Below are 26,064 nucleotides of genomic sequence, written 5' to 3'. Positions count from 1 at the left end.
CATTGTACCAATTTTGAACTCATCTTTGTATATTTGTATTTTAGATAATTTGTGTTTAGACACAGATGGAGGTTAATTTTATTCTAGTCTAAAGATGCTTGATTTTTTTTTTTTTTTAACAAACCTGGTAACAAACAAGCTCATGCCAATATTTCACTTCACTTAATTAAAAAAAATAGTGAACTTCCTTTCCCTGTGTCTCTTGACATGCTCAGGAAACATCACTGGGACGTTTTCCTTGTGATAACAGAGCATTCAGATTGTAGAGAAGTGAACATGGAAACTAAGGTAAAGAATGGCAGTAACGCAGTTTAAAACAAATTACGAACACTGCTACATGCAGAGAAGTGTTCAGCTTGCCTCCACACGGTACTCATTATTCAAGTATTGAGCTAAGATGGTGTCTGTATTTTTGTAAAGATGGATATATTCTCTTTCCATTTTTTCAGGTTACATAAATCCAGGTTGAAACACAAGAAGGAGGTTTTATTTCTTCCTCTCCTTTTGTCCTCCATGAGAAAAGATATGAAATCATTTAATGCTTGAGCTAATACAGGTGCAGCTACTCGAAGTCGTATTTTAACATTTTTAGCAGGAGTTGAAAAGTTCAACTGAAAAGCTTCACTGGACTTTATGAAGACAAAACACTAGAGCATGTCATATTTGCTCTCAATTCATCTCCTAAACAACACAATTTAGCTTAGCTAAATTCTAAATTGACCCTCAGGCTTTTTAAATGTATACATTAGACACAAGTGTGCCCCTCCAATAGCACCTCATAGCTTGTGAAACTTCAGGAGTTTCACTGCTGAGTATATGTAAAATGGCCTTACTCTTTTTGAAACTCCTCCTGAGAACAATTTCCCCTCTAGCCAGCCATAGGCTCTCTCATATTATCAGACAACAGCTTATACAAGGACAGGCTGACAGAAATGGGTTGATGATTCTCTTTTTGTAGAAGCCTCTCCTAGCTTGCAGAAAGAAAACCATCATGCATTCTGGCAAGAAAGGCAATGTGCTCTCTCATACTTGTTATGGTACAACTGGAAAAATTAAATAATGGCTAATAGGGGAATCTTACTGGTACATGAGGCAAAACTTTCACCTGAACAACAGCTACGATTCATTTTTTCTTTTTAGTTAATCTATTTAAAAACAAATCAGCATAGTGGTGATTGGGATACGTTGGAAAGGAATCCCTTCTGGAAATAACTTCTTAAACCTTAACTTAAGGTGGTTCGTGCAGGATGACACCAGAGCTCTGTCTAGCCCACTATCCTTTTTCCAACAGTGGATGGCCAACAAGAGAGGGGCAAGGACAGGACAAGTATATATAACGTTTCTCCCCAAACAGTCTTCCGAGACTTCTTCTCAAGAACTTGAGCCAAATAGGGTTTCTACATACTTAGGAGCACTCAGTTGACTTCTGTTCTCTGAACTCATCCCATCTGCCTCAAAGGCCATGCAAACTTTATTAGCTTCAATTCTACATACTGTGGCTGACACGGCATGCACTGGAACAATGTTCCGTTCTTACTTTACATCCACAGGAACACTGTTATGCTGGTTCATCCAATACCCTGGGAACATGTAAACAGAATTTGAACATATATACCTATAGGTACTCTCCTTTGCCATGTCTTTTTGTGGCCAAATGACCACTCATGGGATTTTGGATGCCTATCTAGCATGTTTTCAGTAAAGATAATATAGTAATACAGCAGAAGTGGCTTGCAGTTACGCAACAAAGCCAACAGGGAAGAATTCTTGTTACATGAGACTCAAACAGCTATGAAGTCTTCTGTATACTGGAGTTCATGTGAGTCGATTGCTTTTGAAACACATAAGACTAAGCCTTAAAGCTCCAATCCACAAAGTTAAGTTTAGGACAACTGCAGTGAATATAGCTGTGTCTGCTTCTCCAAAAGGACAAGGGTGAGCAAGACAGACCTGTTCTTATACCACCTAACCTCTGCAAGAAATGTCAGACTTCGCATCAGAAGGTGCAAAACCAACACACTGCACTGGGTTTCTTCTAACACAGATTTCCAGTGGCTTTTGGTCTGACCATAATCTGTGACCGTAGATACAGCGGTGGAGGAAGTAAGCCTGCTTGTTTAGATAGCCATCATCTTCCCACTATGTCCTACCGCTTGTTCCCACCTCCACTTTCTTCTTCCCCATTTTGTGTCACCTGCCCTCAGTTAAAATCACAGAAATGATCTGCACTAAAAATAACCTCTCCCTCCACCTCATTCTGTCAGGCCAAACAAAGAGCTTTACCATGACACAGCTCAGGGCACAGTGCAGGCATAAAAAGGGGAAAGTGGAGTGTATAGTGACAGGGGAGGGTTGGAGGAAGAGGAGGACGATGGCTTAGCCTGGCAGCACTGCTGGAACAAATGCACATGAAACTACACAGTAAGCACTCCTTAGCATGCATTCTCAGAGCAGCAACATGATTCAAAGACTGATGACTTGCTTAAAATATAAAACCTGGGGAGAAAAATAATTGACGCAGGGAGAAGAAAAAAGTATCATATGCACATAAGCATCTCAAAAAAAGTAAATGAATTAGAACGTCAGTCGGCCAGTAAAATGCCCTCCAGTTCTGAAACCCACTCATCAGGTCCCAACAAGAACCCACCCTTAACAACACTAGAAAAACCTGCCCAGAAATAGTATGCACTGACCCAACTCAGCCAGTCCATAAATACAGCAAACAAAGAGTGCTCAGAGCAAACGAGTTCTCTTGCTAGAAGCAAATGCCTGGAATTTCCCCAGCAGTCAAGCTGACTGTCAGAGCCAGGATTTTCTCCTGATTACATCCTCAAATTCCATAGAGCAGCCCTTCACAAACTGATTAACAAACATTTTGTTTTAAATTTCCCTCTTGGTGTCTGGAAGCATGCAAAGCAATACGTTCTTACAAAAAAATAACCATCTAATTATACTATTTGCAAGGATTTTTTTTGTTGTTTGTATTTCGGAAAGGGAAAAAGGAATTGAAAAGAAAACTTTGATTTACTGCACACTTTTTATCTCTGTATTTCCCCCAGGATTAGAAACCCTAAAAGCTAGGTATGTTCACATCTATTATGTAAGCATGGATCAGGAATGGTATTAGCATGACGCTCGGCTGTACTTATAATATAATAAGCACACTGCTCATAATGATTACAGAACCAAAAAAAAAAGAAAGATATGCCTTTCAATGTGATCAACCTTTAAGTCAGCAACGTTGCAAGACGCAGTAAAATCCACTCCATCAGGAAAGTAGGGACTACCCCTAATGGGAAAATGAAATGGGAGCTGCTTCTCCTTTCCACAGAACTTGCTATCATGAGCAAGACCTAATGAAACCTGATTTCCTATGATCTGTGCCCATAGTTCTTTAAACCTCTCACTAGCAAAATCACCAGCTTTGCCGTAACTCTTTCCTCTCAAGCCCCTCTTATGAAGACAAATGCACAACTCGCATCTCCAAGAAGCCTGCAGACTGCCAAGTGGTGGCACTTGCCACAGGACTCACACATGCACTTCCTTGCTGCTATAGCTGGGAGCTCTCACCAACACTTCAAAGCTAGTCACCTCCCACCCTTCACCTGGAGAACTTTCCCTCTAATGCCACAAACTTGAGATAAACTCGTTTTATTCTCTAAATCCTCTTTTCATTTCCACGTGCTTGAGGGCCTACAGCTAACAACCCATGAACTGGATTTTCCACCCCACTGTTAGCCACCAGCTGTCCCAGTTCTTGAACAGATTAGAACGTTGTACAGAAATAGGAAAAGTCTTATACTTAAATGCATATATTTACATCAGTGCACACACGTATGAAAACAAAAACTCCTGCTTGCTGCTTTTAATTGAAAGTACCTGAAGGCATGCTCTTTGCTCCTTTGAGCCTTTAGAGATAATACTCCTGACAGCATTACTTCCCCCAGCCATTTTTTTCTGCTTTTAGGAAGAAAACGTTAGGCCCTGTCTCATTAGGAGATGTGGATAATTCTCCAGCACAAGAACAGAATCATCTGCATCGTGCCAGGTTTAGATCCAAAACAATCAATACGTGGAAGCACAAGATAGTTTTGCGTACTCTATATTATAGTTTGCTACATTGTCTGAACAGCACCCTGGAAGAACGTGCACTATTTAAGAGAAATTATCATGTCCGTTTACACAACAAGGCCATAACAAGTCAGGCAGATAACTAAGAAGTGTCTAGACTAATTCAAGACATGATTACAGAAGCTTTAGTTTTGGAAAAGAAGTCCCAGGGGCTTTCAATCAACATGCCCATAGGACCTTTGTGAACAGAAAGAAGAGTGGCAAATGTGAAAGACCGACAGGAGCTCGTATCTTCCAAAGTTTTCCAGATTTTCAGGAGTTTTTAACTTGAGCATGAGGTGATTTACGTCGCTGAAAATACAGCCTTAAAAGCATGAAACTGGGCAGTCGTATCTCAGTGTACTTGCGAGATGGTGATCCTTAAACTCATTGCTGTAGAACACTCTGAACATGCGGACTACCATACAACACAGAAGAGAGGAATTTTCTCCTCTCCTCAAGTTCCATTTCCTCCCTCTGAAATGACAGGCACAAGAATTAAATTCTGTAATTACAGCTTTTTAAATACAAAAAATTGTATTCATTTTTTTTTTCCCTTTTCCCCTTCAATTTGGAGTGTTCTCTTTTCAAGAGTAAACATACCCAGTTTTCTTAGTCTCCTCTCACTCTTGATGCTCTCCTCTGGACTCCATTTGTGTACTTTTTTTTTTTTTTTTTTTAAGTTCAGTTCCCAAAACTAGACAGAATACCCCAGCTGAGGACTCACTAGTGCCAAAGACAATGGCATAATTACTTCATGTCTTTTTGTACAACTGTCTTGTTAATGCATCCCAGAACAAGTTAACTCGTTGTTTGTGGTCCATTACTACAACAAATAATTTTTCCTGCACTACAAGCAGTTTTTTTGCATCCTGTATCCTCTTCCATCCCCGTTCCTAGAGATTTTCTGTTTATTCCTGAGAGGCTGCCAGAAGGGGATGACTGGTTGGCCAGTTGAAGACAACCATGTTTGACAGACTTAAATGTACAGATTTAGTATTATCAAGATCCTATAGCAACTTGTTCTGAATCCTTTGAACTGTTAAAAAAGCTGAGAAGTGAAACAGAATGGAGTTATTCTCTTTGAAGTGTACCTGTCACAACTGATAGAGAAAATGTGAGGAATAGAGAGGTTTAAAAATGAAAAAAAGCCAATCCAAAAAATATTTTAACAGTAAAATGATGCCTTCTCTAGTAGCCACTCCTTACTATTTCTGCTCCTTTAATCATAATCTACAACTCTTTTTCCCACAAACCACAAGTGCTGAATCATGTAAGACCTAAATTGACATAAAAATAACAAAATTCTGCTACTTGCAGCATTTCCCCAAGGGAGATCAAAAAGTTCAAAACATTTTCTCTCAGTGACACACAGCATTAAGAACTGTGAGGGGAAAAAAAGTGGCATTTTGGTATTTTTAAACATTTTATTTCTCTAATGAGAAGGGTTCCAAACAATAGTCTTCCTTTCTGTTAAATCAGGCAAACTGTAACGAACGATTAAGGAATGATGAGCAGATTTGAAAGCATAAATGTCCTTTCTGGTACTGTAAACATTGCCTCTCCAAAATCAGGCTGAAGACCAATTTCTTTTCCATTTTAAGAACAACAATAAAGTGTGTTCTCCTTCTGCACAGAAGAAAATATTAGTCATGGTAGATAATTTAAAAAATGCTTTTTCATAAGGCATACATGGCACCATAGCAAATGAGAAGACATGTCATTACACATGAAAGAATACAAAATCGAATGCAATGGATTTTTTGAACAAACTGGTCAAAATGTATGACAGATCTGAAAATACTAGAGAAGAGTAAGGATAATTGTCATTAATGGTATCCCTTGGGCTCTGCTAATGTTGGTCCTGAGACCTTCAGGCATATTCCTCTTACCTGCAACTGCGTTCAAGTTCTCTTGGAATTATAAAATCATCTACTTTAATACTATAAATATATCAACTCAGTGTCCAAAAAAAAGCAGTGTTAGGAATTATTGGAAAAGGACTAGAGAATGAAAAAGAAAACATAAGGCTACTGTATAAATCCACAGTGTACCTACACCTTGAATATTGTGTGCAGTTCTGGCCTCTCACTGCAAACAGGGTCTAGTAAAACAAGAAGATACATGGTAGGGCAACAAGAATGAGCAAAGATACGGAACAAGACCTGTGAGAGAACCAGTTAAATAGACTCTTTAAATGGAAAGACAAATATTTGGAGGGATATGATACGCAATGAGAAGGGCAATGTGGAAAAGATCAAATATTTCTAATACACAAACTAGGGAAGACCAGTGGGTAGTAAGCTTGAGGGAAGGAAAAAAAAACAAAAAAACAAAACAAACAAACAAAAAAAAAATCAATCAAGTGGTACTTCCTCATACAACACATACTTAAACTGCAGTACTCACTGCCATAACTGAAAGTTCACACAGGTTGGGGCAAAAAAAAGTAAGATGAATTCCTGGACAAAAAGTCCACCAAAGTTATTAAACACAGAAATACCACTCCCAGTCAAAAAATACCTCAGCCATAAATCTGTGGTGATTAGGAGAATAAATGTGGGAAATATTACTATATGCTTGCCCCATCCTTAAACTCTTTTTCCACTTTCACTATTGGCCCTGGTCAGAGATGAGATTTGGTGCTAAATGAACCCATGATCTGAGCTGGTACAGTTTTCCTATTATTTTATCGAGCTGTGCAAATCAATTTAAGGTAAATTATCTAAGATTCTGTGCGTGAAACCTTTCCTTCTGCACAGAAAGTTATGCTGGTGCAGCCTACTGTTCAGTAAGCCTTTTAAAGATATTATTATTAAAAAAACCACAATATGAAAATGAATCACAGTGATTATTGAAAAGACCTACTGTTCACAGCTTAATAGCATCCAGAGAACTGTCACTTATCTGAAAAAGATTTTGCTTATTTCAAGTTTTGTGCCAATCTCTAACCTACACAACTTTTCCCACCCCCAAGAAAATCCATAAAAGTGCTCACCAACCTCCCAAATATAAATTTAACAGGGAGAAATGATTTGCTTGTTTTGTTTTTCAATTGAAAGTATCTATGATTTTGATAATAATATCACTGCATAACCGGAAGCTCAGCTGCATGAATGCTGTGCTAGCAGTACATTAACAATGCGTTTAGGTCCACATATACGCATACGTTTAAGCATTTGCAAGATTAGACCCCAGGGAATATAGCTTTTAAGGATGACTTCTGTATTTATGGAACATTATACTTCTTGCCAGGCTTTCATTCATTGGTGAGAAGAATCAAAACCTGCTCTGTAGAACTGAAGGCCAAGCACCAAATCTAATCCTTTTTTTCTTCAAAATCCTCTGCGGTTTGAATCGCTGGCTTTCAGACATGTCAAGGGCCATCTCCCTCTATTGACATGATTTTTGATCCGTAGACTTCTTTTTTAATTATGATTTTTGACTTATGTATTCCCTGACTAATTACTCTTCTGGTCCATAATATGCCCACACTGCTGTTAGTTTGTTAGCATGTTTAGTTTGCTGCTGTTAAAATCTAGAGAGAAATCCAGCAGATAACAACAATTAGAAGTGATAATCCTAGGGTTGGAAAAATAAAAGCTCTACTGATCAATTAAAAGTACATTATCCTAAATACGCAAGTCTGCTCTTCCCAAAAGAGCAACACCAACATCCTGAGAAGGAAGGAGAAGCTAAAGTTCAAGTTAAAGGACACCTGCCTGCCAGAAAGAATATTCTCACTCAAACATTTTAAGGCCTCAGATCCTGCCATGAAGCCTCACTCTTCTGCAATACCTGCTGGGAATCTGATAATTAATGAGACTGTTTCAGCAGCAAGTGGAGATACCTGACCTCTTCCTCTATCCAATGACAAAATACAAGCGACCGTATATTTGTTGCATAGTGTTTTCATTTACATTTGTCCTCCGCCTGTTCTTTTTGCCTGGGGTTGGGAACTCCTCGAGGCACACAGCCTGCACCAGAGGCACTCTGGAGCTGACTGACAACCAGGTCCTGCTGCTATTCGTGGTCAGCTGCAGGTCTGCAGGCAAGGGGTAGTTAGTTGCCTGTACAGAGGGAAGTGAGGATACACTTTCCCTTATTTTACTTAATCATTCTTTGCCTTTTCTTGTTTTCCTACCTGACAGTTCTTAAATTTGATATTATTTAGCTCCTATGAAAGAAAGTATGTGGGTGTATGTTAAGAAAAGAATGATCTGCACAGCTCTGTCACTTAACATCCTATGGAAGTGAGGGTGGACGTGATCAAAAAGCATTCACCAAATTAAGAGAGATAAGAGGGCTTGCATATCTTTAGCCTATTTTATCTCGCTAAACAATTTCGCAGTTCAAAACAGTGGGATAATTATTTGCATTAAAATATGTTTAAGTCCTATTGACAGTAAAAAGAAAACTCAAATGGAATGAATTGGCAGAAGTGTCAGAAAACGTTTACTTTTAAAAGATTTAAAAGGCAACGTTCATCTCTAACGTCGACGTAACAGACAAAAATTCCAATATTCTTCTTGTCTATGGATAAATAGCCTTTCAAAACATCCAGCATAGGTTTTTAAAACAAATACTAGTAGATTAATTACAAGAGTGCACTTTAAGCCAACCAAAATTAATCTACTGATTTAAAGCAAGAAACTATAATCTGCATTCTTCATAGTTGGCAGTGCTGACAGCCAGAGGTAGCTCTGTTCCAAGAAATTATTGCAAGAGTTTCCAGAGTAAAAGACAATATAAACTTAAAACTGTGTTGTACAAATTACATTCTCCTCCTGACTCCTTTTAAAGAGAAGGTCCTAGAACTTGACTACAACACTTGAATTGATTCTCTTTAACTACAGAAAAGCAAATTCAATGAAAGGTCGTAGAACAAAACCATTAACATTTTACAGAAACTTTTAGCAGTTAACTGCAAATGTGCATTGTTCTTGCCTTTCATCTGCTTTAAAGTCCTATTTACATTTATCGTAAAGAGCTTCTTAGATACTCAGGGGAAAAAAAAACTTGTTCATAATACTTTTTGGTTTTCAACTTATTTACTTCATTGTACGCAAGGTATACATAGAGTCTTCTGTTCACACTGTTTAGCTTGTTCTCTATTCCTCAGCTCAGGTTGCTACCTTCTGCAAACAAAATATCCCATCTGTTGATACAGACTATATTGACATTAAAAAAGATAATCCACTGTTGACAGTAAGTACAAGCAATGGATGAAGATATGGAGGTGATGAAAAAAAATAAGCAAAGGTCTAAGCTGGCAATGCTCAACACTGTTTCAGAAACTGAAGTTAAAATCTCATCATGTGCTGAAGAAAGGGAAGGCAGCTCTTTGCTGTTGTGCAGATGAACACTCACTTCTTTGAAACTCTAAATAATGACACTTATTATTTGAGTAGATGATAACCTCTGTTCCATAGGTCTCCACTGGCTTCAGTGACAACATGCATGCATATGATGATTTATCCCTGATCTGTACATTTTTATGATGGCTACTGAAGTAAAAAAAAAAGATTCTCCCTGACTAGTAAACATATTACTTTTACAGAGCACTCAAAAATGGCAAAAGCAGTACATCAGCCTGCTATCTTTGGCTTAAGAGATTAAAAGAATAAATTGATAATGAGGACAACTGTGAAACATACTCTGCTATGTTTACCTTTTCTCTGGCTGTGATGGAAAATCTGTTTTAATGTAGTTCATAAATAATGACGATTCATTAAATATTTCACTACTCTTCCTCTGAAAACTGCCACTTGTAAAAGTCTGAAATGTCATCATCCTTGGACTAATTGGACAGTGTGTCTTCATTAAGAGTGTGGTTACCCTTTGCATGTATTTACATCTACTTTCATTATAATTCAGTTTGATTTACACATGGGGGAACAAACAGGCGAAGTTCTTGCAAACGCTTTTAAGTACATGTTAAGGCTTAATGAACTACATACTAATTCGTAACTAAATCTTCTAGGTATTTCAATGCAACTCAGCCTTAGTGCTAAAAATTGAAAGAATTTCTTTCCCGTTTCTTCCTTGAAGGAAGACTGGGAATCAGGATCAGTTTGTTACTGTGGCCAGGCTACTCCACCTCTGTCAGGCACCAACCCAGCGACCAACGCTATTCCTTCAGCTGTTTTTCCAAATCTTACCACCTGGGACAGAGAAGGACTGCTGCCACCCGCGCATCGCAGAATCGCTTTCGGAAGACACCCTAGCAGCAGCCACGAGTTGCGAAGGAATACAAAACAGCAGCCCTCCAAAGCAACCACAGTTGCAAATATATCAGTGTGCTTCGCAGACCTGTGGCCAGTACAAAGATAATGACAGTACAGGCTTTAACCTACCGCTTCCGCCTTTCTTTAATTTAAAATTAGGGTATACACTGAAAAATACCTGATGAACAAGAATATTCTAAAGCTCATAAATGATTCTCTAATACATTTTTGGTTCCGTGAGGAAAATCAGTCACTCCTACTTAAAATGATAATTCAAGTTATTAGTCTTCCCGTTGCCATCAAATCAAATATCCAAATTTAGATGTAAAAATATTTTTATCCTTGTAAAGTGCGATAGAAGTATATGAAGTTTTCAGCTAAAATTGTAGCAAAAAAAGATAGAATGTGACATTTATTATTATTAATTTACAGTATTTGACTGGATGCTGGCTTGACTTTCAAAAAACCTCCAACTAATTTGTATTCATAGGAACAAAACTTGAAGCAGTATCAGTAAATGTCAACAATTTTGGAGACTACGGAAGTAATTTAAGTTTTAGTTAGCAGTAATAACAAATGATAATATCTTTCCAGTTTCCCAATGAAAGTCTCCGTGTTGTGTGATGATAATAAATAAGGCAGGCTGGATAAAGTGTGAATATCACCCCACTATCTGGGAAATCAGATTCACAATATAAGATAGCAAACATTTAATTTGGTGTTACTATGATGATGTAATATTGAATGTAACACTGCACTTCATTCATAAGCAGCATTGTTCATAAGACTTTCTCAAATAATTGTCCTTTCAGACCGAAATTCATTATTTTACATTGTAAGCTATGCAAAAATATCTTCTAAAAAAGGCAAATACATGTGGGAAAGGTGAACTTTTTCTGTGTATTTCAAAGTTGAATCTGTTCTTAAAAATATTGAGATAGGAAGACCTAGAAACAATTTAATACCTGTTTCTTTTCATTTTTTTCTGAATATATCTTATATTTGTTAACTGTGGATCATTTGTGATTAAGCACAGGACTTCCTATGGCTCCCAATCTCAGTATTTCTACTGTTAATTGTTGGGGGCCTAAGTAGATCCTCACGCTCCTTTCCTGGGACACAAATTTAATTATTTACTTATCACCGGTATAAGCTGTTAACGGTTGTGGTTCAGTGCGTTTCGAACAAGGGGAGGAAGAAATACGTTGTTACAGTTTTATTAAACAGAGTAGTGTTTTACTAAAGCAAAAACCTAACTTATTTTTATGCTTGAACATAAGGAATTCCTTCATCCTAAAGCAAGCACCCCCAAACACAAACCGTGTAGTTTAAGCAAGAAATCCTGAGCCTCACAGAAGAGCTGTACTTTACACAAACCACTCCAATTTTAAGCCCCAGTTGTGTTTTCAGTAAAATTAAAGTATTTATTAAAGAATTAAAACAAAGGAATTAAAGAAAATCATGGTAGAATTTTATACTCTTACAGTTCCAGTATATATTATCAATTTGAGAAGTTTGGGGGTTTTGGGATTTGTTGGTTTGGGTTCCCCTCCCCCCTTCTTTTTTCCCCCAAATCGCCCTATAATTGTTTGTAGTACGATCCCAGTTCTAGTTTTATATTTTTGAAACTACACCGTTAATGTAACGACTGACTATTTCTGAAAGTGCTACTGGCTTGACTGATCCATCAACAGCAAACTTAATGCTTACAGAGAATAAAAACAAAATAATACGTAACATTGAAGTATATTCTTGATCTCACATACGAACTTTTTACCATTTTCTACTTTAACATTGACTGATCAGAATATTAGGGACTCAGCTTGCTGATTTAATGGAAACCAGACACGCTTACACTATGTCTGTATGCAAACAGGTATTTCGTACAGAAGGAAAGATATTGCTGCGCATCAGCAGAATCCGCTCTTAACATGAAAAGAGCTCAACTTCAGTATCTGCTGTTAATTAATAGTTAGTGTACAGCATAGAAACAAGTGCTATCACAACAAAGAAATTTCATCTGTTACCTAATTGCTACTTCTCCCAATATCCACTGCTTTTCAATACCATTCCTCTTCACAATTTTAACCTTTGTGTACAGACTAAAGAGTTGCCAACAACTACATTATCATTCGCAGCATTTTCAGCTGTCCTTCTCTGACAGCCTTCTTCCTTAGTTTTTCAAATGTTATTAATTCAGGGTAGTACTAATGTTGTTAGACATATACAATTTAATCATTTTCTGGCCTTCTAGTTTCTTTCTGCGTTTGTGAAATAAGAACAAATGAAGAACTATCAGTGTGCATCTTAGACCACAAAGAAGGCAAATGACTTAATTTTTAAAAGCCTAACTGATTTTTAAAAGGTAATTTTGACTTGATACTGTAGTAACGTTAAATATCACGATCACAGGTAATTATAAAAGCTTGTGGCTGTTCATTCTACCCAAAATGGTAAACAAAGCCCTAAAGTAAAAATCTAGATAGAAAGAAAAATCAAGTGAAGCCACTGAAGTGGCAATATTCACCATATTCTCTCTTTTCTTTTATGATATTTTCATGTAAAACATAGTATATTTTCACTCTCCTGAGAAACATGGAAATACTGCAAGTTCTTTGAAAATTGAAAAATGTAAGATGATGCTATTTTGTAACTCCTTTGGGCTACATAAAGTATGTATTACAGGGAAACTTAAATCTGTTGTGGTCAAATAGGATATTAAAGTCACAGCATTAACTGCAAAACCCAAGCAAGTTTAACCATGTATGAACCATATTTATCACGTTTTTCATCTTTTATTTAATTATTTATTTAGGACAAAGATTTTCTACAGCCCAGCGATACACTCACTTGAGCAAGATTTCCAGTTACTTCAAACACTGAGACACGCACCGTGAAAACCAGCCATCACCAAGCATCAACATGAGTTCAAAATTTAATACCAGGTCTAATAAAAATTTGAAATGCCTAACAGAAGTCTACATAACTTCAAATTCGGACCAAAAATATTTTTCTTTCTTTCTTGTGTCTTTACATTACGAATACAAAGTCCTGATTTTTAAGAAGAAAATGTGGAGGAAAATGAAAGTAATCAAATTGAACTCAAACTGCACTATCTAAAAACGTAGAGCAAACCACAGACCAGATTAATCTAAAGCAGTTTCCCTGTCAATGCCCACATTAACATTTCACTTTTAAGCACTAAATTAAAGAGCTTGCCTGATTGATAAAATAGCTTTAAAAATTATTTTTAAAATTCACACTCTAAAATCAGCACAAGGGACTACATTTGCACAAATTCACTGTTTTACGAAGGTTCAACAAAATACTTTGTCTCTCTAAAACATTCTTAGCAAAGGAAAATGAATCTTTTGAAAACTCCCCGCTCCCCAAAACCTGAGTGAAGTGTTTACATGTTCTCTATTAAGCAAATGATTCACGTTCACTGGTAACTGGTTCGTATAGCCAAACATTTGATTATATAGTTTGGTGGTAGCTAACTAGCTACCTGCTATATGCCTACACACAACTGATCAGATGACCTTGATCCAAGACATATATTATGAAAAGCAACTTAATTTGACTACATTTTTGGGGAAGAAGAAGGGTAAGGAACTATGCACTGAGCAGCTTTGTAGTGCCCACAAAATTCAAATACTTTAATAAAGACAACTGAACTTGAGTAAACACAGGCTTACATAATACACCATGTTTTTCCACAGCTACCAGCATAATATGCCCTTAATATGTTCACTCTAATTCACAAAGGACAAAATAAATCCCCATCAATAAAGGATTAAAAATGGCGCAGGTCAATTCCTGTTAACTTTAGCAAATATCAATCAACACTTTGCCAAAAATAATAAAAAATCCTTTCCGATATAGCGTGCGTGCTTCCATTTCAGTTTTAAAGCCCTTCTGCTGATTGCACCCTGGAATATGGAGCTAAGATAACACCTAAACTAGTCATCAGATGAAAGTTTATCTTGATTCCTTTCATGAATTTGAGGAAGAAACTACAGTGAACACTTGCCTTATTCACATTTATTAACTTTGTAAAAACTCTAGCCTTAAATCTTACGATTTATAGAATTAGACCCCATCAGTCACCCAGGAAATTTTTTGTAAAATTTGCACAGGCTTTTAATAAAAGTAATGAAATGCAACATAAAAATTTTAAAAGAAATCAAGAAACCTTTGATTTTGTTTTACGTCAACTAGATAAATCACCAAGGTAGCATAGCTAAACCAACTTACAGCATAATTTTTTAAAAGTAAGTAAAACTATTGGGGGGGCATTCCACAGACTCTTAAAGGAATGTTAAAAGGCTGTAAAGAGAAAACCATTTGTTTTAAAATTTGTATTACTACTAAGTAAGATGTTCTGCTTACGTTTTGTAGAGAGCTATGTAATTAAAAAAACAGCCAAAGAAAAACCCAAAATACATATCTGAGTCTAAACGTGAATCCCATCCTTACTCAAGTTCTTGGAATTTCAGTCATAAATTGCAATTAAGAGTCTGATTTCACCCACAGGAAATCAGTATTTTCAAATCCACTTATTTCAAAGGACATGTTTCACAATTAAATGCATATTAGTTAATTCTTACGCAATTTAAGAATGCATATCCAAGCATACCCAATATGTCACAAATATGTTTAAATTAGTGCCTCATGAGCATTGGTCATATTGTGCCATCAGTGAAGCTTTTCCATTTCATCAGGGATCTCTCTTTAAAGACTCATGATACAGTGCAGTCATTTTCCCACATTTTGCATCCAATGTATTTGAAATGCATCTTCAACTAAAATACATCGATTTTTACGACAAAAATTACATGGCTAACATCATCCAAAAAATAACACATCTGTAATTCATATTGCAACACTAAGGGCTATGTCTTTAAGAGCTCATTATCATCCACATTGTAAAAAAACCCTAAAATTGCCTCTTCCCTCATTCAAAGGAAGAAGGGTAACCTTTGTCACGTTTTAGTATGCGCCAAAATTTACCCAGAGGCAACACCTAAGTGCTGCCTAAGTCAGCATTTTTTCCTTTACAACTATTTTTAAGGATGGATGATAGAACCGCAAGTCCTGAATATCTACTGCTAAATACTGTATTGGTTTCTCTGGCTCAAAAGGCCTTATTCCATACATCAGCTATTAATTAGAGAATCACTAATGCTTAGTAAAGGATGCCCAACTGATTACTATCCAAGTATTTATTTTTATATTTGTCCTTATCCAAAAATACTAAATGGGTCAGAAGTTCTTTCAGCTGGAAATGTAATTTTACTTTAAGTTATCATTGACTTAAACTGGAGTAGAATCAAGCCCTGAAGCACAATAGCACTTTTTTTTTTTTTCAGTCTCTCTTGCTCACACATCATCCTGGAGAGAAACAACATACTAAACCAACAAGAATTAAAAAATAAAATAAAATAAAACAAAACAAAATAAAATAAAGTATCTAGCCGGATGATACATTTTACAAATATTAAACCTATGAATCGAGCAGAGAAGAAAACAGGAGGGAACAGATGAAAGTGACACATAAAATATATTTACTTCTAAACCAGCTAGACTAATCTAAACTCGATTTTTCTTCTTTTTTAAGCTTGTAGCAACTTTTTTTTTAAAAAATTAGGAATATTATTTGCCACTATTTCAAATAATGTGATGGTATTAGCAGAAATCCTACTTAATTAAAAAACAGAGTTGTTTTTTTTTTTTATTTTAAACCAAAATGGACTTTGAATCAAGATTTCAAATGAATTATTACTTGTTTCACAGTCCAGTAGGGCCTATTCTTTTTCCCCTCCAAGAAGAGTAAGTTTTTCCCTTCTGTAAAATATCAAACAGTGAGTCAGATTTGACGAGATATAGTCAGCTTCTGTGAAAAAGGAGAGATTTTGTAAACAGTAAAATAAGTAAATAAATAATTAAATATCTCCAGCCCTCTGAAAAGTCCACTTTAGTTTTCTTCTACCCCAGAAACTCAGAAAAACAGATATACTATAGAGAATTGGAAAGGATATATGCCACCATTTATTTTACCCAAACAAATAAAGAGTCAAAATTCAAGCAAAAAAAAAAAAAAAGAAAGACAAAATGTGCAACAAATGCCTCAGAACTGTAATACCTGCATAAGACAAATATGTCACATCAAAGTCGCATTCCATTTCTAAAAAGCGTTTCTCATTTTCACTAACTTACATCTACCAATTGAGCAATTATGCAATATGTGGGTGTACCTTGCAGTCGTTTTCTTAACATCTGCATTCTGTGCTAAATTCTAACTCTACAAGATGTCTGATATTTTTTCTTTATCTTGAACCTTGAAAGTGGTAGGTTTACCAGAGGCAAAACCACACACCAGAGAATATGAGTCATATAATAAAGAAACAACTCTCCCCCTTCTCCCCCCTCCACTCTGAAGCTATAATAACCTAAAAACACTCTATAGTAAATGGCTTCTTTGGTAATATTTACAGCATGAACAACTAGAAGTCATTTAGCCAATGAATGAAGATTTTTTTTTAGTCCTTACTGTATCCATAACAAATTGCTCTCAATATCATTTTAAAGCAAATTAAAAATGGTTCTACTGCAAAAATAAAATTCCTTATAATATTCAGAATGTCTATGCACTTGCTTTCATGTCATGCATAAAATATAAAACATTCTATGCATGTTCCTATAAATGATAATATAAAAAAATAAAAATAATCAAACATAAGATGCCTATGCAAGTTAATCCGACAGGTATCTCTCATTTGTCTACAAAAGAGTAGCCTCTGTACAGAAATCCTTAATTTTCTAATGATTCCATATCAAAAGATGGCTACACTTACATACAAGTAAACCACTGCTCATGCCAACTACAATAAATACATAAGGAAGCAAACCACCTTACTTGACCACCGTTTACACGAGTTTCCACTCTGAAGTGCAATACGTATGGAAAACACCACTGAGGCCACTCTATCCTTTTACTTCCTTTTATTTCCTTTTCTCTAGGTAGACTGTAACTCCTCAGACTGACATCCTGTGTCTAATTCCACGTAGGAAAGCAGCTTTCAACAAAGTCTTATTTGAAGTGTCAATATGTATCGTTGTATCAGAAATTTTGAAGAGAAGAACTAAATGCAGAAGCAGCATTTACAAACAGCAGCAAATAAATCAGTAACAACAAAACCTTGCACCACTAAAACAGGTGCAACCACCCCAGTCTTGTAAGAAACTTAACCCAGTGGTAATGCTGGCATAAACTCTTCCCATGACCATCCTCCAAAAAGAAAAAAAACAACATTTCAGTAAATCAAAGTGAAGCAATGCATTCCCCCTTGACGCAGAATAAATCAGTGGTTTCTATTCTTACCTGTGTATAGTCAAAGTCAGAAAGAGGAGCTATACTCTTGATGTAGTCCATTCGAAATTGGTTTTCTGGGTTGGCCAACGGAACTGGGGGTATTAAAGTGCTCATAGCTGAAACTATAGTCTAGAATTGGATAAAACAAAAACAAACACATTAATCTGGATAAATCTAGGATACAGGATCAATAGAAGATAATCCAATCTGATCAGCAAAATGGGATTTCTCTCAGCACAATCTTGGAGAGCACAATCCTTATCATTTCCAGTACACCCAAGCATTCAAGGACAGTATAAAGTGTGTTCTTACCACAATCGCATCTTTAACATTTTTCCGAATATCCAGTATTTTCTGTTTCTTTTCTCTGCATTAAAACAGAAATATTAACACTTTGATTTTTCTTCCAAAGCAGTTCAGTCAGTTGCATTTAATTTTTTTTTCACTGATCGTTTGTTTATCTGCTCTTCAATCATCACAACATACTAACTGAAAAGAACAGCAAGACAAATATGTTTTCCCCCTTATCCCTTTTCTCGCATAGTACGAAGAGCAATGCACATTCATCCCCGATATTTTTTTTAAATCAGACAATCATAGCCACATCTGCAAAGCCTCCCCTGATGGAACTGGAAGTCATTCTTTCATTTCTACAGCATGCTGTAAACATGCTCTAAATTAACAATACGTAGTCGAAGGCCAACAGATATCTAAAATTAATGCTATGGATTAATAATAATTTCTGGCAAAGAGTTCTTCAGAGAGAAAATGATGTAGCCTCAGATAACAATGATTTCTAAAAAACGTGCAAAATTAGTTTCAGTTTTACACTAACCCCAATACCGGAAAAACAGCAGCCACTGTCATCCTGCATATGACTTGACATGTATTTTTATATTACAGGCAGATGCAATATTCAGTTATTTGCTTCTATGTAAAAAGTAGTCGCCATGTTGTTGCTACACAGGGGCCTGTCAAGCGCTGCAGTAGCAACAGTGTAAAATACAGTAAAGGGGCCAGAAGGAGAAAATGCAACTATACAATAGCAGCAATTTCCTTATTCTCGCTCCCCTTCCTCCCCTCCCTCCCCTGAAACGCAGTGTCAAGCCACCAAAACACCGGGGACGAGAGGAGAAATTTCCTAGCCTACCGTGTGCTAACCTGTTTCCCGCATTAAACGAAAAATAAGTCACAAAGCGTCAATAATTCTTACTCTGAATTAAATCCATTGACATGCAGGATTCGCATTTGTTTCACAATAGTGCTTTTTCCCGACTCACCAGCCCCTAAAAGAGAAAGAAGGAAAGGGAGAACGTTGTGACACACGGTTCAGGCTGGGGGGGTTGGGGTGGTTTGTTTTTTTTTTTTGGACACGACAGCATCTCCCACCTCCGGCAGCATTTCCCCGTGTACGCATCCATGTGGCTCAGGCGCCGAGCTCGATCCGTGGACCTCTCGCATACGGCTCAACGCAACAGCCTACATTTTTCATACCTGGGGCAGATGCCCCCTCCTCGCCCTCCTCTCCCCGGCCCCCACCTCTGCCCCCTTCCCTCCTTACCCAGCAGGAGCAAGCGGTGTGTCGCTTTATAAGCCAGCCTCTCTTTCTGCAACTGCTTCTCTATTTTTTTGTTGGCTTCTCGCTGCGCTTTCTCATCGATACGCTGATCCTCCGTTTTGCTGTTGCCCAAACACCCCATAGCTGCTGCTTAGGATGGATGTCAAATCCTTGCCTTTACAGATTTAGTATTTACAAGGGGGGGGGGGGGGGGGGGGGGAGGCAGAAGACAAGTCTTTATATATCCGTGTGTCCCTGCGACGGTTTCTCCTCTCTTCTTCCTCCCCGGCTTGCTCACATAAAATGGTCTCTAGCCGCTCTCGGATCGAAGCGGAGTCGGTCGGTTTGCTCCCCAGGAGGGATGCGGCGGGCAGGCGGCAGAGGTAACCGTGCCCCGGCAGGGAGGGGGTGGGGGGGAGAAATCTGTGCAAAAATGCCTAACATGCAACGAGAGGGAGGAAAGGGCTCCTCCTGGAAACCAGCCGGGTGCCGCTCTCCGCTCTCCCTCCCCACCGCGCACACAATCCCTATATTTCTCTGTAAAGGTCTATTTTTGTCTTCCTAACTCAGCACTGCCTCTTTCTGCCAGACCAGGAAACAGCCCAGCTACCAGCCCTAGGCGCAGGGAAGCCGAAGGAGAAAGGTAAAAGCCGGACCGATCTACCTGGATCCTGCGGGGCCGCGGCCAGGCGGCTCCGCGGGGCCCGCGCCTCCCGCCGCCCCCCGCCCCGGGCCGCCCCCGGGCCGCCCCCGCCGCCCCGCACCGCGCCCCAGCGCCGCCGCGCACGGCGGCCTCGGCCCTCACGCCCCGGCAGCGCTGCTGCCGCGAAAACCTGGATCTGGCATCGCCTCGGCGGGACCCGCCGCCTCTGGGCCCAGCCGGGCCCCCCCCAGCCCCGGCGCAGGCCGCCCCGGCCCCCCCTGCCCGCGGCCTTGCCTCGGCGGGACGCGGCCCCCTGGGATGGAGGGGGGGGTCCCCCCGATCTTTGCCCGCATATCCTCGGCGGTAGGGGAAGAGCCCGGCTGCTGCCAGAGCAAGGTTTGGCGCTCCTGGCTCTGAAATCCCAGGCTGCCACAGGTGATGGCTGCCGCCCTGACTGACCTGAGGGCGGAGAGGCGGGAGCCCGCCGAGCGGCCAGGTGCCCGCAATCAGGTGGGCATCCATACGTGCACCTGTACAAAACGCACGCGTGTGCGCAGACGCCACGCGTTGACTTACTAATAAACAAAGCGTCCCTTTCCACAAGTTGTCACAGCAGCACACAGGCAGTTTTTTCCTTTGAATATTCCAAACTGTATCAGCTGAACGAGAAAAGGAAGCTGTCCCAACAGCTCACGATAATGTTTAATCCAAACGTGATGGCATACATGCCAGTAGCCCCGCCACAACAAATCTCGACAAGCCGCCCTACGTTTGTTCCTTCATCTACCTCCATTTTAGGTCCTGAAGTGAAACGTTGAGCCAGACAACATTATAGGTATTCCTTCTTGCTTCAGATCTCTTGCCTTGCAAACTGGCATCTCAGCGCAAAAGCAGCAGTACAGCATCTGGCTTCTCCTAAACTTCCACTGTGTAGAAACCACCCGCACTACTCAAACGCGATCCCCGATTCACTGAGGCAGGAGAGCACTAAAAGAAGGATGGACGCAACAGCTCTGAAGTCCCAAAATATTTTCAGCCTTTATCTCCAAATATCATTATTCCTGCAGACTTTCAAAGATGGATTAGTGAAAAATTAGTATTTTCATAGCTACGTATATGTGTAAAATCCCGGTCCTGACTAAAATCAAAGAGAGATTGCCATCAACTTCAATCAAACAAAATTATCATTTTTACCTAAAAAGTCTTGAGATGCATGAGGCAAAAAGAAACTAGATTTTACAAACAGAAGGATTTAGTTTTTTTCAATTGCTCTGTCACTCAGGCGGGAATTGCTGGATTGAGGAAGAGGGACTGGTACCGTCTACTTTGAGTGCACACCACAGGAAGGTGAAAAGAGCAGGATCCAGAAGAGAAACAGGTACTGCTCCACCTGTGGTTGGGTACCTGGAGTCTTCAGGAATTCAAGTGCCAGGTAAGTGGTTTTATGGTACTGCTTGATCTAGACTCTGGAAGCTGTTTTATCTTCCTCCTTACCTAGGCGGACACACTACAGGTTAAAAATTGACAGGATCTGCCAGGCCAAAATATGCATTTTTAAGCGTTACTGAACTGCATTTTTTAGAACAGATTGCTTTTTTCCTGTTGACATTTTCCCGTCTGGAGGGGCAAAAACCTCCTCAGATACAGGTAGGTTTGGAAGCACAATTCAGGGTGACTGCTGTTTTTGGAGGCTGTCAGGCACGGGATACACAATGAACGGTTTTCGTGAGGAGCAGTCACATTTGCTCTTTGCTGCAGCCTTATGAGGGCTCAAAACTGAACAGACTTGGCTAGAAATCACTAACTGGGTCTGGATTTTCATGGTTCTTTAGTGTCAGAAGCCATAACTTATGATGCACAAGATGTACATAGTCATATTTATTTCCTATGTAAACACCTCAGAGTTTGGGACCTAGGTCCCAAATCTGGCTAGTATCAGCCGGTCCTAGGAGCTAAATCTGCCTTGTTTCTTCCCCTCCTCTCCTCAGCAGTTTTCTTGTGCATGTACTAACATTGGGATTTTTGGTGCAGATTTGCTCCCAGCTTTGAAAAGGCTCAGTGCCAATAAATAGGATTTGACAGGATCCTGGTATATCCTGCTTTTACCTTTCTCCAAAAGAGGGAAAGTGTTTCTCATTTCCTCTCTCCCCCTCGAAAAACCCCATGACCCCTTTGGGTCTCTTCCTCCTGAGAAAAGATCACACAGTTCAAGAGTGACATGCGCAAGCAACCTGTGCCCAGAAAGAACTTTTGGCTGTAATTATATTCCCAATCCTCCCTTTGCTTTTCCAAAATACAGCACTTATCCTGACACATTTGAAACTACAAAATCCTAGAAGCAGTAATAAACACAAGAGAAGCTTTCACCCCCTTTGGACACAGCAATTTTTTTTTTTTCCCAGAGAGAAATCACAGCTACCACATGAATATATGTCTCCTCTGCACATGGATAAAACCGAACTGTGAGCATGATCCAAATACCTGCCTCTATAAAAGGTTTCAGCAATGCTGCTTTACCAAACCAGTTTCTAGTACAAATCTTACATATAAATAAAAACAAAATCCCGGGCAAGGGAAAGGAGATTCTTCCTGCCCTTCCCCTCTCTTCCCAGGCAACCAACATGGCATCCTCCTCAAGTTCCTGGTCCTCCTGAAAATGAGGTATTTCACACTGCTTCTGTCCCATCAGATCAGGCAACATATGTATGCATACATATATTTATATATGCACATATATATATATTAATATAAATACACAGTGAGGAGGTACATGTGTGCAAAAATAAGATTCATCTTCTGCTTCGTGCTCAAACTTGGTGTTGGCCCATTGTGAAACCAGGGGACACAGCATAAGCCCTCCTGGAGGGAAACTGGAGACACTTTTATTTCATGGTTTCCTTTGCGAGTTCCCACCTCAGGTTGCATTGTTTGTGAGCCTCAGGGTGAACGCTGGGGAGCCCAAGTCGTTTCTGTAAGGCCATGTTTGCATCCTTGAATGGAAGAGAATTGACGACCCAGCTGAAGCTGAGTTCAGGGAAACAGCCATACCAGGTGGCCACCCCTGCCACAAAGTCACAGTCTTGTTTCTCCTGCTTGTCCTGTTTGGGCTAAAGAGGGACAAAACCCCAGTGAGAATTAATGGCAAGCTCCTACAGATGCAGCTGAAGAGACCCGGTTGCTTTTTGCCCCTCTAATCCAGAGCAGGATTGATGCAGAGCTTTTGCTTGCAAACGTTAGGTAGAGGTGGAGAAAGTTTCTCTACAGAAACCCTGCAGACCCTTTGCAAACCATCTTCCCCTTACACAGCCTCTACTGTGGCTTTGGTTCTGTTTCTCAAAAAAAGAGCAAATGGAAAGACATGTAAACAAAAAGCTTAGGGGGGAACTAAGCAACTGGAAAAGAAATTCTTCCTGCTTGCCACTCTTCCTGCCTCAGCTTTCACAGGGATCTCTGAACTCTCTCCTGTCACCGCCCTCAAGTATGGGCACTGCACTAGGTGGGTAACACTGCGGTGAACTGAGCTGCTTCTCCTCACTGACCTCTCTTTTTCATGTAGCCCGTCGCTGCACATCAGGATATGCAACTCACTAGTACCCGTGTTTTTTACTCCACCTCATTGTCAAACCATAGTCTGAAAAGAGAAAAATAAATCGATATTTGCATAGGTATTCAAGAAAAATAATTCTTTCTCTCTGGTAATAAATTCTTGGTAAGTTTTTCTGCCTGCAGATGTCAAATATTAACACAAAAGTACACACTCCCTGGAATGCTACATTTGGATTTTTATAAGATACATGAACCAGGAACCAAAAAAACCTACAACTCTGTATTAAAAATACTAAGAGTCTAGAAAATACACAGCACATGCTTTGCAGAGAAGTGAATGTCATGCTAAAAAATCCAACCTTTATCCTTTTGTGTTTAAACCCGCGACCTCAAAAAAGTTATTACAAGAATTTCAAGAGGAACTCTTCAGTTTTAAGAAGTGGGATGGGAGAGATGCCAGAGAAGGTGAGGTATGTATTTCCACAGTGACTGCGGACCTGAGCCCGAACTGACTTCACGTCTGTGGATTAAGGACAAACTCACTGATGCAGGAGAAGGTCAGGCAATGCTGAGGGGCACGGCAATGCTCTGAGTAGTTCCCTGGCTCCCTGACCCAGTTTGCTGTCCCCATTCCCATGCCATACTCCTGTACTTGGCAGCACGTAACTCACCTGACAAAGCAACTTACCCCTCACCTGGTCCTCTCCCACAAACCACAACCCCCATCTCCGCAAGGCACGGGCAAGCAGCAAAAGGGAGAAAGGAGGTGAAGTGATGTGGTGGAAGACTATGGAATAAAGGTAATAGGGTCTGAAGAGAAAGAAAGGTTTTCCAGAGGAGAACTGCAGGCAACAACCCACAGAAATGAGCATGATAGCCTTTTGCCCCGAGAAGCATTTGCGAAGGGGAGGATTAGCTCCAAGAAGGAGCCAGATGTTCCTGGGAAGCCTGTGTGGAAAAGCACCAGGTGAAAAGCAGATTTGCAGTATGATCGTGTTAAAGAAAGAGGACAATCCTCTTTCATTCAAGCTAGTTATTCCTTATCCAAGCTAGTTATTCCTCATCAATGTCTCGCAGGGAAGCAGGGCGAGATGGGAACTTCTCCTCTGCCTATCCCCATCAGCTCAGGGTTTCCATTTAGATCCTTATTGGTAAGATAATTCACGTGTTTATTACTTGTTTTTTCAGACCAGAAATCCCTTTCCATGAAGAGAGACTCGCATGGCAGCGCTGTACAGATGTCCGTCTGTCGGTACCAGAGGCAGAAGTTGCTGATTGAAACTAACATAAATCCAGCAAGGGCCGAATAATGTTTAAAATACTAAGTAGCCTCATGTGGTTTAAATATTCTTACATATTACAATCAAATAACACTGTTAAACTAAGTGACATGGATGCTTTTGCAATAAGCAAAAGGACAACCTCTGGTTTGATGAATTTGCAAACCTCTGTTATGGGATATGTTACACTGTTAGCAAAACAGGAAACACTTTTATCACAGTATCCCAATTTATGAGGAGTTTCACTTGGGTGGGCACTCCAAGGACACCCTCCCCCCCCCCCCCCCCCCGCCCCAAACTGAATAAACAAAGTAATACATTCACATTTTAAGGCAATGGAAAATTACTTCTAATCAGTTGTTTAGGAGAGCCCTCGAGATTAAATAGATTTAAATAAAGCCAGGCAAAACATACTAATATCACCCTACTTTAGAAGTGAATTCATCATTAAATAAGGAAGTCAGCTAGAATTATAGCTGGAGTTGCTACTTTAAAAAATAGAGGGGGTGGGGTGGGGAATCTATCTAGGTGACATGTCCTGGATTCTCTGCAACATGCTGACCAACATCTTGCACAGCTGTAACAGTGAAGCCAAATCATTTATCTTCAATTTATAAAGGATTTGGCATGCCACACAGAATTTTGCATTTAATAGTAAATGCTAAGGTCAGCTATCATGATCTCCCTATTTGGACAGGAATGAAAAACTGTGGAAAAAAACCCTTGTGAGACACCGAACACATGTAAGATGTGCCTTAACCTCGCCTTTAACTCAAAGGCACACGCCTCAGCAAAGCACTCACAGTCACAGCATGCCTGCCTCCACCCCTATTCATTAGACAACATTCTGCTGAGTTAGATTGCCTCTACATTCACCACAAACACATCCGTGATTTACGTGTGCTTGTATCACTCATCCATCTTGATATAAACATAGAGATACACTTTAGTTTTTTCACTGTTTTTTAACTCCTCTGCTTGAGAAATTAGGTTTTAGCTATCCCAGCAAATGGCTGATTTTCCAAAAAAAGTCTCTACAAAGTTAAGTTATTGGCATGCGAACTCAAAAGTACGCTCTGATTCTTCCGAGTGTCTGCAGTAATAGTCAATGGTGTCCCTCAACAGGAAATATTTACAAATAAACACAATCCTTGCATACAGCTACCATAACGTGAATCAAGGAATTCTGTAACTGCAGTTAGTGAGTGCATATTAATGCAATTCCAATTCTCAAAAGCACTGGTAAGTTCATAGCAAGTAAGTCCGTTTCCTAACCCTGTTGAAGGATCCCAACATGTTACTACACACAAGAGTAAATCAGTAAA

General features: G+C 39.4%; 1 protein-coding gene across 2 annotated transcripts in view; it reads right to left on the bottom strand.

Moving 5' to 3' along the window:
* The window catches only part of GNAL (G protein subunit alpha L), a gene marked incomplete at its 5' end in the record, with an annotated part of 195,955 nt that overhangs the window by 106,386 nt on the left and 63,505 nt on the right, over positions 1-26,064 (bottom strand). Inside the window, 4 exons of one of the 2 annotated variants that reach the window (XM_082328374.1) lie at positions 17,722-17,841; positions 18,025-18,079; positions 18,926-18,998; positions 19,274-19,773. In XM_082328374.1, coding sequence (XP_082184500.1) covers positions 17,722-17,841; positions 18,025-18,079; positions 18,926-18,998; positions 19,274-19,412 — 387 coding nt within the window. Of the gene's footprint in view, positions 1-17,721; positions 17,842-18,024; positions 18,080-18,925; positions 18,999-19,273; positions 19,774-26,064 lie in introns of those variants that run through there. The other variant, XM_082328373.1, reaches the window with a different exon arrangement.

Source organism: Platalea leucorodia (assembly GCF_965183815.1).
Source record: "Platalea leucorodia genome assembly, chromosome: 1".
Lineage (NCBI taxonomy): Eukaryota > Metazoa > Chordata > Aves > Pelecaniformes > Threskiornithidae > Platalea > Platalea leucorodia.
The sequence above is the reverse complement of the archived record's forward strand: the minus strand, read 5'-3'. Positions and strand labels throughout refer to the sequence as shown.